Raw genomic sequence first — 13,952 nt, 5'->3', positions numbered from 1 at the left:
AGGCACAATGTGAAACAAAAATGTCTTCGCTTCTGTCTGCACAGGCTGCTGGCTATACATTCTGAGTAGTGGTTTATAATGGAGAGAAATGAGATTTTATCATCAATAAACAAGAACCATGAGATGGTTGTTTCAACTCACCCCTGAGTCTATGAGGTACACATTGCTTTCAGTATTATTTCCTACTGAGTCCAGATATGTAATATTTATGATGACAGAATTAGTTTAGATACATCAAAAACTTTTCAGAAGATCTAATGGCTGACAAAAAGATCGAACATGTATAGTAAAAAATTTTTATTGAATAGAGGAAACCAATTAACAATATTGGTATGATACATTAAATAAAATATAATATTCCAAGGAATTATAAAATAAACAATATCATGTAAATAGTAAAACAAGCAGAAAAACTAATAAATAAGCAAATAAATATAAAAACAATATATCTAAATGAATAAACAATGTCCTTACAAATGAACATAATATTAACTTATATTATGAAACATATACAAATTGGACCAATGATAGCAAAATAAAATAGACCTAGGGGAAAGCAAACTCTGTGTAGTGAGTTGCAGGGTCCTAGTTCAGGAGAGTCCTCTCCACTTTGGCTCAGGACTTATTCCTTCTCTTCAATCAATCTTGTCAGCGATTTGGTTGAGAAAGACAGGGCTCTCCAGACTTCTGCTCTGACCACCTCCCAGGCACAGGGGCTGTGTTTCTTCTCTCTCAGGTAAACAGTGATCCTGTGGAAGTATTTCCTCACAGCCACCAGGGAGTCTTCCTGGCTCAGGGGAGGTTCCTGCACCCCCACCTGCTGCATCAGACAGGCCTGCAGGTCATTGAGCTGCTGGTGGAGGCCAGTGCAGAATGTGTCTAGGAGGGTTGTCTCCCAAGCAGCAGATGAGTCCTTTGAGCTGAAGAGGATGAGGATCTGCTGGGTCAGCTCCTGCAGGACAGGGATGGCTTGAGCCTTCTGGATCTGCTGGGCATCCACCTTCTCCAGAGGGAAGGCAAAGTCCTTTCTGTCCTTCAGGCAGGAGAGAGGGGAGAGTCTCCTCATTTGTGCCAGGAGTGTCAAGGCTCCCTTGTTCCTGAGGTTATGAGTCTGAGGCAGGTCACACCCCAGAGAGCAGGTTGAACAGTAGCTCATCAGCACCATGGTCATCAGGAAAGCACAGGGTCTGGCCATTGTGGATGTTGCAGATGCTATTGGTCCTCTGGGCTGTTGGTCCTGAATCTTCCCCTCTAGGTTCTCTAAAGACCCTGCTGTATGCATGCGTCTTAAATAAGAGGAGGCTCTAGTTTCCATTTTCTGAATGCCCTCCTCTTTCTTCTCAATTCTCTTTTCACTTCTTACCTTCAATCTATGATCAAGTCTGGGCATTTTGTCTCCAACATTTTGGTTTTCATTATTGCTTTCACTTTCACTGCTCATCTTAACAAAATTGTTTAACAAGTTTCTACTAAATGAGGACATTAACTTTTACAGTATGTATAGATGAAATTTACTCATCTCATATAAAGAAGGAAAAGAATTTCATCCATAATTATACTTAGAATCTATTGAATGCTCTGTTTCCACCTTCCTTCAGTGCACACTTCAGTACCTGATTGACTTCTCAGCACCCATGGGAAAGTCAGGCACAGAAGCACAGAACTGTAATTCTGAAACTTGGGAGGAGACACAGATCAGAGTCCAGAGCTTCAGTTCAGCTAATCTAACTGCGTTGATGAATACCCCTTAAGTGAGAGAACCTCTCACAGAAGGAAAGCGGGGCTTTACTGAGGTAGCAACTGGCCATTGACTTCCTGCCTAACACACATGAACACTCACATCAAATGCAAACATACAAAAGCAATAAAGGAATCAAAAAACAATGGAGAAATAAGTGCCCAGACACAAACAAAGAGTGAATTCAAGAAAGACAAAAGAATTGGGAAGCAAGTTATTGCCATTAAAAGATGGAAATTAGGGTTTTCCCATTGAAGATACATCCACACAGGATGGTTTTGACATAGCTGGGAAGGGATAATTCAGGACCAAAATACTCAGAGGACCAGCAGCGTCTGTAAGACCCACAATGGTTTTGCCCGGCAATCTTGTCTACTTCCCCTATTCAGGGCAAAACCTGGGAACTTGCAGAACCTTCATCTGGCGATGGATTGAGATAGAGACAGAGACCCAATTTGGAGCAACGGACTGAACTCTTAAGGTCCAAATGAGGAGCAGAAGGAGGGAGAACATGAGCAAGGAAATCAGGACCACGAGGGGTGCACCCACCCACTGTGACAGTGGAATTGATCTATTGGGAGCTCACCAAGGCTGGCTGAACTGGGACTGAATAAGCATGGGATGAAACCGGACTCTCTGAACATGGCGGACAATGAAGGCTGATGAGAAGCCAAGGACAATGGCACTAGGTTTCGATCCTAATACATGAACTAGCTTTGTGGGAGCCCAGCCTGTTGGGATGCTCACCTTCCTGGACCTAGATAGAAGTGGGAGTACCTTGGACTTCCCGCAAGGTAGGGAATTTGGACTGCTCTTCAGTATCCAGAGGAAGGGGGAATGGAGTGGGGGGAGGGGGGAGAGGAGTGGGGAGAGGGGGAGGGGAGTGGGGGGAGGGGGGCAATGCATGGGAGGAGGGGGAGGGAAATGGGAAACAGGGAGGAGGTGGAAATTTTAATTTAAAAAGAATAAAATAAATAAATAAAATAAATAATAAAAAAAGACCCACAATGGCCAGGCCCTGTGCTTTCCTGACATTCCTGGTGCTGATGGACTACTGGTCAACCTGCTCTGTGGGGTGTGACCTGCCTCAGACTCATAACCTCAGGAACAAGGGAGCCTTGACACTCCTGGCACAAAGGAGGAGACTCTCCCCTCTCTCCTGCCTGAAGGACAGAAAGGACTTTGCATTCACTCTGGAGAAGGTGGATGCCCAGCAGATCCAGAAGGCTCAAGTAACCAGGTGGTAGAACAGGCCTTTAATCCTAGCACTCGGGAGGCAGAGATGTGCAGATCTCAGTGAGTTCAAGGCCAGCCTGGTCTACAAGAGCTGGTTACAGTCCAGGACAGCTAGGACTGTTACACAAAGAAACCCTGTCTCACCAAAAAAAAAAAAAAAAAAAAAAAAAAAAAAAAAAAAATATATATATATATATATATATATATATATAGAGAGAGAGAGAGAGAGAGAGAGAGAGGAAAAATGAAAACAAAAAGAAAGAAAAATGGAAGAAGGCTGAAGCTATTCCTGCCCTTCTGCAGGAGCTGAACCAGCAGGGCCTTATCCTCTTTACCAGCAGCTCAATGACTTGCAGGCCTGTCTGAAGCAGCAGGTGAAGGTATAGGAACCTCCCTGAACATCATATATTCATATTTTTATTCAAATCAGTAGTAAAATTACAGTTCTGAAGTAGCAAAAAAATTATTATTGAGGTTTACCACATGTTATAAAACTTAAGAAACTTTTGGTTAAGAAAGCCAAAAAGATGAACATAGTTTGTACTTACACATAAGTGGATACTAGCCATAAACAAAGAGTATTGAACCTATAGTTCATGACCCTAGAGAAGCTAAGCAACAAGGTGAACCCTAAGAAAAACATAAATAGATCTAACTGGAAAGTTGAAATAGACAAGATCACCTGACAAAATTGGGAATATAGGGGTAGAAAAAGAGGAGAGGAGAAGGGGAAGGGCAAGGAGAACTTGAGGGAATGGGATAGTCAAGATGGAGGAAAAACTGAGATGAGAGCAAGGAAAGAGATATCTTGATTGAGGGAGCCATTATGGGATTAACAAGAAACTTGGTCTAGAGAAATTCCAAGGAATCCTCAAGGATGACGCCAGCTAAGACCCTAAGCAATAGAGGAGAGGGTGCTTGAACTGGCCTTGTCCTGTAGTCAGACTGATGAATATCTAAAATATCACCATAGAACCTTCATCCAGCAACTGATGGGAACAGAGGCAGAGACCTGCAGCCGAGCACTGGGCTGAGCTCCCAGAGTCCAGTTGAAGAGTGGGAGGAGTGAGAATAGGAACAAAGAGGTCAAGACTATGATGGGGACACCCACTGAAACAGTCTGTCTCAGCTAATGGGAGCTCACCAACATCAGCTGGACTGGGAAGCATAGGACCAAATTAGTCCCTATGAATGTGAGTGACAGATGCATGGCTGGGGCAGACTGCGGGGCCACTGGCAGTGACACCAGGATTTATCCCTACTGCTTGCATTGGCTTTTCCAGAACCTATTCTCTTTGGATGGATACCCTGCTCAGCCTAGATTTAGTAGTAAGGCCTTGGACCTTCCCCAAAGCAATGTCCCTTATCCTCTCTGAGGAGTGTATGGGAAGTGGGGTGGGGGGTATGTGGAGGGAATGGGAGGAGAGGAGGGAGTGGGAACTTGTGTTTGTATGTATAATGAAAAAAGATAGTTTGTTTTCTTTTTAAACAAATAAATTAATTAATTAAAAAATTATGGTTGAGAGTTACTACATGTTAAGAAACTTTATTAAAGTAGTCTAACATAAGGAAGCTTGAATACCCTTTTCCTCCTATTTGGTTGCCTCACCCAGCCGTGATATGAATAATATTATTGTAGCTTGTTATCTGTTCTGGTGATATCCCTGGGAGGCCTGACATTTTCTGAAGGGAAATGGAGGAGAGTTGGTCTGAGGAGCAGGTACATCAGGGGAATGGGGAATGGGAGGAGTGCAGAGTGGAAAGCCTGCAGTGGGGATGCACTGTGTGAGCGAAGAATGAAGAAAGAACACTTATACAATCGCATGTGTTTAATTTTTTTCAAGTATTTAAAATGTATTTCCTTCAAATTGGCTTTATTTAGTTAATACCATTTCTGCATTTGTGTGAACAATTCATGCTAAGATTTTCATGTTGTCATTCTCTAATGGTTCCGTGGGGAAAAGATCTCGCTGTTGAAGCCGATGGATTGATTTTAGTCTCTGGAAACAAGAAGAAAAGAGATTAGTGATGCCTGAAAATTGTCATCTGACCTCCTCATGTGCTTAGTGGAGAACTTGGAGCTCTACATACACACATGTGCATGCGCGTGCACACACACACACACATACACACACACTGACACACACATGCATACACACAAACATATGCATACACACACACACTGACACGCACATGCACACACAGACACACACACATGCACACACACAAACATACACATACACACACTGACAAACACAGTTGTTTAATTCATTTAACATATTTATTATTTATCTTCAATGAACAAGATTTAAGCCTCTGCTTCCTTGCTTACTTTTTTTTTTTTTTTTTTTTTTTTGGTTTTTTGAGACAGGGTTTCTCTGTAGCTTTGGTGCCTGTCCCAGAACTAGCTCTTGTAGACCAGGCTGGCCTTGAACTCCCAGAGATCCGCCTGCCTCTGCCTCCCGAGTGCTGGGATTAAAGGTGTGTGCCACCACCGCCCGGCCTTGCTTACTTTAGATGGAAAGTGATGCTCCAGGTCCCTTTGCTTCCATAACTGGGAAGGGATTGGGCAGAACCTCATAGCACAATCTCTTCAGAATGGAGAACCAGATGGGGTTTTTTTCTCTTTATTCCCATAGGTGACTCATGCAGGCAAAAGGGTTCTCTGTCATTTCTCTCTCTCAATGAATTCCTGCAGGGCTTGTGACTGTGCTTCCCTGATCTCTCAAAGTCAAGATCAGTACAAACACCCCCCTTTGTGCCCACCACTATGTAGTGAGGTCTACAGTGTCATTCAACCTGTGACAATCACCCAGACCCTCAGTGCTGGTTCCTCCTTGGTGTGTATGTGTGTTCAGAGTCTGATCCCAGGATGGTGTTGCTTCTCCAGCACCATGAGACTGAGTTAGCAGCTCTCAGATTCATTAGCGCTCTCTGCTGCACAGTGACACCACATCCTTAGCACTCCCTCTTGTATCTTACTCCGTGAGAGAGGGCTTGCAATGACGACTCAGAACTCATACCGGATGCCATGTCCTCTGGGTTTAAGTTTAATAAATCCTAGAAGGTTACTGCCCCTGTCTCTAGCTATCAGTGTGACAGGACTGTGTTTTCAGATGTGATCCACACGGTCAGGTATCATAGTGTCAAGAAATCCCAGAAGTTAACAGCAAAACACTTGGGTTTTCTAATTGATGGGAAAAATTTCTAGTTTGTTAATATCAGTTTAGTCAATAAATATCTGTTTTTAATCAAATACTATTTTGTGATCAACATTTAATCAATGAGTGGTGGCTATTCATGAATTATTAGGTGAACATACAGCACACAGTGGTGTGTACCCTTGTGTCGTTATCAGTCGTCTGGTGCCGTTGACTATATATATGTCTATCCACTTATATCTTAGTAATGTTTCCCATGACTTCTTCTTTCCTTCAAATGAAAAATGAGTGGTAGACATGTTCAGGCTATTCTGTCAGGAAGAAGAGCTCTCTATTCTTCAGCTGTGAATAATTTTTCCTCTAACTTTACTGTTCTGGTGATAGGTTAATGGTGGATGCTTCTTTCAGCTTCTCTACTTCATGGTGAAGACAGAGGGCGTGAAACAAACAAACACAGGAAGACAAGGTCATCCTGATTGATTTTTCTGTTAAACCTTCCTAGGAAGCGATTCCTAATGTTGTTTTGTGGCAGAGAACCAAAAAATATGAGTCCACTTGAAATGAAACCAAAGAAAGTGGCATATCATTCGAATGGGGAAACAACAGCAACACTAAAAGCACTGCTTGAATCTGAAGTCGCAAAGCCCCTAGAAAAATAATTAATATGATATGAAACTGATTTTTTTCTGTTTCTTTTTCATATATTTTATTAAAATTTTTATTTTTTATTTTCCATTTCAATCCCAGTTCCCTCTCCCTCCAGTTCTTATGCTCTCCCACCTCCCCTCTTTCCATCCCACATCCACTCCTCAGAGGGGGTAAGGTCTTACTTGGGGAGTCAACAAAATCTGGCATACCATCTTGAGACAGGACCAAGACCCCACCCCCACCCCCATATCAGAAGTGAGCAGAGTATTCCACCATAAAGAATGGGCTCCATAAAGTCAGTTCTCCCTCTGCACCTTGGAAAGGTCCTTGTGCCACTCCACTGCCAGCCCCCGTCCCAACACATCAAGCTATATAACTGTCACCCACATTAGGAGGGTCTAGTTAGGCCACATTCAGGTTCCCCAACTGTAAGTCCATAGTCTGTGAGCTCCCACTAGCTCAGGTCAGCTGTCTCTGTGGTTTTTCCCATTGTGCTTTTGACCCACCCCCTCCCGTCTTCATATGATCCCTCTTCCCTCTCTTCAACTGAACTCCGGGATCTCAGCTTCTGTGTGGGTTACTGCAACTGCTTCCATCAGGTACTGGATGGAGGATCTATGATGACAATCAGGGTAGTCACTAATCTGATTAAAGGGGAAGGCCTTTTCTGACACCCTCTTCACTACTGCTAGGAGTCTTAGTGGGGGTCATCCTTGTGAATTCCTGAGAATTTTTCTAACACCAGGTTTCTCTCTAGCCCCATAGTGACTCTCTCTAATGAGATATCTCTTTCATTGCTCTTTCCCATCTCATCCCTCCCCCAGCTGTGTCTTCTTGATCCTTCATGTTCCCATCCTCCATCCCCTTCCTTTTACCTCCTCCCCCTTTCCCCAGGAGATCTTAACTATGTTACTTCCTGGGGCCCTCTATGTGTGTCCCTCTTAGGGTCCCCCTTTTATCTAGCTTCTCTGGGGTGGTGGATTGTAGCCTGGTTATTCTTTGCTGTATATCTAATATCCACTTATGAGTGAGAACTTACAGTATTTGTCTTTCTGCATCTGGGTTGCCTCACTCAGAATGTTTCTTCTAGTTTTGTACATTTGCCTGCAAATTTCAAAATGTTATTGATTTTTACAATGAGTAATACTCCATTGTGTAAATGTACCACATTTTCTTTATCCATTCTTCAGTTGAGGGGCATACAGATTTTTTCCAGGATCGGGATATTGCAAATAATGTTGCTAGGAACATAGTTGAGCACATGTCTTTGTATAGTTGTGCATCTTTTGAGTATATGTCCAAGAGTGGTATTGCTGAATCTTGAGGTAGATTGATTCCCAATTTTCTAACAAACTGCTGTATTGATTTTCAGCTGTTGTACAAGTTTGCATTACCAGCAGCAATGAAGGAGTGTTTCCCTTATTCCCCATCCACTCCAATATAAGCTGTCATCAGTGTTTTGGATCGTAGCCATTCTAATATGTGTAAAATGGTAACTCAGAGTTGTTTTTATTTGCATTTCCATGATGGCATAAGATGTTGTGCAATCCCTTAAATGTCTTTCAGCCATTGTGTTTATTCTGTTGAGTATTATCTGTTTAGACCTGCTCCCAAATTTTAATAATATTCTTTGGTATTTTGATGTGTAGTTTCTGCAATTCTTATATATTTTGGAGATAAGCCCTCTGTCAGATGCATGGTTGGAGATGATTTTTTCCCCATTCTGTAGGATGCCATTTTGTCTTGTTGACCAAATCCTTTGCCTTACAGAAGCTTCTCAGTTTCAGTAGGTCCCATTTATTGATTATTGCTCTCAGAGTCTGGGCTATTGATGTTATATTTAGGAAGTGATTTCCTGTGTCAATGCATTCAAAACTACTTCCCACTTTCTCTTCTGTTAGGTTCACTGTAACTAGATTTATGTTGAGGTCTTCAGTCCAATTGGAATTGAGTTTTGTGCATGGGGATAGGTATGAATGAATCTTTTTACATTGTTCTACATGTTAATATCCAATTATTCCAGAGCCATTTGCTGAAGATGCTTTCTTTTCATTATACAGTTTTGGGCTCTTTGTCAAAAATCAGGTGTTCATAGGTCTGTGGGTTAGTATCAGCATCTTCAATTCGATTCCGTTGGTCCACTTGTCTGTTTTTATTCCAATGCCAAGCTATTTTTATTACTGTAGCTCTAGAGTAGAGCTTGAAGTCAGGTGTAGCATAAATAATAAAAACCCAGAGACTGATATTGGAGTTCAAGCTGAAGAACAGAAAAGCAAAGCAGCCAGCGACTAGAGAGACCTTTTACCTCTGCCAAATCTTCACACCAGAAGGGTGGGTTGTTCTCTCTAGAAATCATCAGACGCCTCACTCCAGTGAGTTCCTATCTCTTCCCCTTTATTTTCTTCTCTCTTCCCAGTCATATTGTTTCTGTCTCCACCTCCCTAGTGCTGGGATTAAAAGTGTGTGTGACTCCCAAACACTGGGGTTTTATTGTGTGAGCCACCACCACCGGGATCTGTTTCTGGATTTATCTTGTGTAGCCCAGGGTAGCCTTGAACTCTGCCTGCCTTTGCCTCCCAAATACTGGCCTGGGATTAAACGCATGCCAACACTCCCTAGCCTCTAGTAGCTTAGCTTTGCATCCTGGTCTTCAGGCAAGCTTTATGTAACAAAATACAAATAAATATCACTACAGTCAGGTATGGTGATGCCTTCAGAAGTTCCTTTATTCTACAGGATTGTTTTGGCAATCCTGGGTTTCCATATGAAGTTGAGTATTGTCTTTTTGGGGTCTGTGAAGAATAGTGTTAGAATTTTGATAAGAATTGCATTGAATCTTTAGATTGTTTTTGGTAAGATTGCCATATTTACTCTATTAGTTTTACCTATCCAAGAGCATGGGAGATTTTTCCTTTTTCTGATATCTTCTTCAATTTCTATCTTCTCGGAGTCTTTTGCCGGGCGGTGGTGGCGCACGCCTTTAATCCCAGCACTTGGGAGGCAGAGGCAGGTGAATCTCTGTGAGTTCGAGACCAGCCTGGTCTACAAGAGCTAGTTCTGGGACAGGTACCAAAGCTATAGAGAAACCCTGTCTTGAAAAACCAAAAACAAACAAACAAACAAACTTAAAGTTCTTGTCATATAGGTCTTTCACTTGTTTGGTTAGAGTTACGCTAAGATGCTTTACGTTATTTGCGGTTATTGTAAAGAATGATGTTTCTCTGATTTCTTTCTCAGCCCATTTATCATTTGTATATAAAAGGGGTACTAATTTTTTTAAGTTAATTTTGTATCCTGCTACATACTGAAGGTGCTTTTGCGCAGTAAAAGTTCCCTAGTAGAATTTTTAGGGTCACGTATGTGTACTATCATTTCCTTTGAAATAGTAAAAGTTTGACTTCTTTTTTTCCCAATTTATATCCCCTTGATATCTTTTTCTTGTCTTAGCTCTAGTTAGAACTTAGAGTACTATAAATAGATATGGAGAGAGTGGACAACCTTGTCTTGTTTCTGATTTTAGTAGGATCGCTTTGAGTTTTTCTCCAATTAGTTTGATGTTGGCTGTTAGCTTGCTATATATTACCTTTATTATGTTTTGATACATGTTTTATATCCCTGATCTCTCCAAAACCTTCATCATGAAGGGGTGTTAGATTTTGTCCAAGGCGTTTTCAGTATCTAATGAGATGATCATGTGCTTTTTTCTTTCAGTATAATTATATGGTGAATTAAACTGGCAGATCTTCATATATTGATCCATCCCCACGTCTCTGAGACAAAACCTACTTGATCAGGGTGTATGATTTTTTTTGATGTGCCTTGGATTCAGTTTGCCAGTGTTTTACTGAGTATTTTTGCATCAATGTCCATGAGGGAGATTGGTCTGTATTTCTCTTTCTTAGTTGCATACTTGTGTGATTTGGGTATCAGGGTAATTTGTAGATTCATAAAAAGAGGTTGTTTGGCAATGATCCTTCTGTTTCTACTGTGTGAAACAACTTGAGGAATATTTGTATTAGCTCTTCTTTGAAATTCTGGTAGAATTCTGCACTGAAACTGTCTGTCCCTGGGCTGTTTTGGTTGAGAGACTTTTAATGACAGCTTCTATTTCCTTGGAGGATATAGGTCTATTTAAATTGTTTATCTAATCTTGTTTCAACTTTGCATGTGGCGCCATTCAGAAAATTATCCATTTCTGTTAAATCTTCCAATTTTGTGTAGTACAATTTTTTTGAAGTATGACTTAATGATTCTCTGGATTTCCTCTGTGTTTGTTGTTTTGTTCCCCCTTTCATTTCTGATTTTGTTAATGTGGATATCCTCTCTCTGTCTTTTGGGCCTAGGGTCTAGAGAGTCAGGCTCTTCAGCCAGGGAAACAGACACTTACCTCCCCGCCGCAGGTGCAGGTAGGGGCCAGTAGGTCCAGGAGGCACTGGTGCAGTGGGGGATAGTTGGAAGAAGAGGGTCCTGCTGCCTGGTCACTGAAGTGCTGTAGATTTGGGAGGGGTGGGAGCTAGGGCCATGAGAACAGGGATCTCCATCCAGGATGTCAGACACTCCGCAGGGGGGACTGGTGGGTTCTGTGGTCTCTGGTGCAGCAGGGAATGGTTCCTGATTAAGTTTTTGAAAGTCATCTACAGAGTCAATGTGATCACAATCAAAATTTCAATAATGCCACTCCAACAATGCCGATATTAAAATAGTTATGGAGCAGAAAAACTAAATAGCAAAAACACGATGGAAGAAGAGGAGCCACAGTGGAGGCGTCTAACACCTGACTTCGGATCACAGGTGTACTTCTGATGGATTACTGCATCCCTCAACCTCATCAGAGAATACTCTTTTTACATTGGCAGGCTATAAACTAAGAGATACCAAACTGATTACCAAGCAGAGAATAAACATTGGAAGAGTTCTCAATCCTAAATAAGATATTTGTATCCCATTCTCCTCTCCCAAACTCAGGAATCAGAAGATTCAGTGGAAAGAGTGTAAGATCTAGAGGCAGGGGGATGACTCAGCAAGAGCTTTCAGGATACAACAGGACACTTGCACATATGAGATGACCATGGTTGTGATTGCTGACCACAAAGTCTGAAAACATCAACCCAGACAAAATCCCTGCTTGGAGCTGAAAGGAAGTCAGGAGGTTCCACACCAAGATGAGTACCTATTGGCAATTTGTGTCTTTTGTCTGAAGGAGTGATTCAGCCTCAGACATCAGGTCCTTGAGAGGCTATCCATGCACCAGTCAATGGCCCTGTACCGACGTACATACCTATGCATGTACGTGGGCACTGAGCACACTCATGGGTAATCTTGTACTCATTTTTTTTCTCTGTCTCTAAGTCTTTATTTCATACACTTTTTATGGACTTAATGGCGCCTCTTGTTGGTTAAAAGCACTGTGAGAGCTGATCTTTGTATGAAGCACTATGTACATATAAATAGTATTTTCATAGCTACATTTGCCTTGTGGGTTTATATATTCACATATCATTCATTGTAAGTATGCGCAAATTCATTTTCTGGACCAGACACAATGCGCATTCTGTAGGTAAAGGGGGCAGGAGCCAGCCTCTGACTGCTATTTTAGTATCAGAATCTTCCCTATTAAGCATGCATTGAGCTGTACTACTAAAGCTGAGGATGAATACAACTGAATGATGATTTTCAGCATCAGTTTCATCTTTGAGATGTTAAACTTGAGCCTTTGCTGCTGGTGTTTCTCACTATTTCTAGTACAGCCTGTGACTCTAAGTGAAGGATGCTCTCAATCATAGTCTCAGTATAAAATATCCAAGTCTAAAACTTAAGGTAGATGTTTATGGTGCACCCTGAGGTTAACATGATGATACATGTTTCATTGAAATAGAGGGTATTTGGGTGTTAAATTCAGTGTTACTCACAAGCTTGAGTCTGAACACATCTGGCGTGGCAATTTCACCTTAGTTCCACAAATCATATTTGTTGTACTATGTGGAGAACTTTAAACTAAGCAAAAAAGTGCACAGTTTTCTTTATACCACTGTAGTCTTACAATGGAAACTCATAGTTATAGTATACTTAAGTTCACTTAAGGTGAACGTGTTGATGAGGGATGATGGAGGAGTATGTGTGTGATAAAATCAATCCATGTTGGATTCTTTCCCCAGTTATACAACTGAAATTTGAAAGAATGCTCAGAGGTGGAGAGCTCAACTGCCTCCTTGATTGTTTGAGTTTATTTGTGAAAGAATTTTTGCTGTGTTTCAGAATATAAAATTGTGTATTCAACAGCCACAAAAATAAACTTTACAAAGAAGATAACACATGACATTGAAAGGCAATAGTGGGGTTCTAGAGGATTCATTTTATACATATTTCCAATCCCTGGCTAGATTGGTTCCAAAGGATGTTTCCTGAGGCTATTATGAATGGGGTGATTGACAGATTTTTTTCTCAGGTCGTTTGGCTGTGGTTGGCAGGGTGGATATTTATTACTGTGTGGTCTATTTTCATGCTGTGGTACATGACTTAGCTAATATTTGTTTCCCTCAACGTTTCAATTCCTAGATGTTGAAAGTAGAATACTAGATCCCAGAATCAGGGAGTTCAGAGGCTGGTAATGTCAGGGGAATAGTTGATTGAAGGGGAGTATGTTAAAATTTGACAGAAGCATCCTATTCTGGCCTACTGCTGCACTGTAGATGACAGTTCAAACAGAATTATGAGAAAAGCAGCAGAAATGGAAACACAGAATTTTACCAGAAATGAGTGAGAAGCACGGGAAGGATCTATACACTTGTCTGAAGACTGTGTACCATCACATGTACCCACAATACTTTGTACCCTGAGCACGTATGCAATATACTGCAGAATACCAGTTTGAACATTAAAAATTTTGAAGGGGGGGTAAAGAATGAACAGATGAAATCAGATTGATTAAGTAATAATTTATAGAAAATACAAATATATAAAAATTTAACCACAAAATATGTTACATTATATAAATATTTTATAAATAAATAGGTATATAGACAGGCAGACAGACAAACAAACAAATGAATGGATCAGAGGTTGTGGGGAACAGTCCCTTTACAGATAGACAGGAGGATGGTTCATTGCTGCTGAAACATGTAGGCAGGTTGACTGAGCTCATGACAAAATTACTGAGATTTTTCTGACTG

At 41.3% G+C, this 13,952-nt stretch overlaps 1 protein-coding gene across 1 annotated transcript; it reads right to left on the bottom strand.

Moving 5' to 3' along the window:
• Positions 1 to 622: 622 nt before the first annotated feature.
• On the bottom strand, positions 623 to 1,195 carry LOC130883756 (interferon alpha-12-like). The gene has a single exon (XM_057784518.1). The coding sequence runs from the start codon at positions 1,193 to 1,195 to the stop codon at positions 623 to 625; it is 573 nt and encodes a 190-aa protein (XP_057640501.1).
• Between the last annotated feature and the right edge of the window lie 12,757 nt (positions 1,196 to 13,952).

This window comes from Chionomys nivalis, chromosome 11 (assembly GCF_950005125.1).
Source record: "Chionomys nivalis chromosome 11, mChiNiv1.1, whole genome shotgun sequence".
Taxonomy (NCBI): Eukaryota; Metazoa; Chordata; class Mammalia; order Rodentia; family Cricetidae; genus Chionomys; species Chionomys nivalis.
This window is presented reverse-complemented; position numbering and strand designations above follow the sequence as displayed.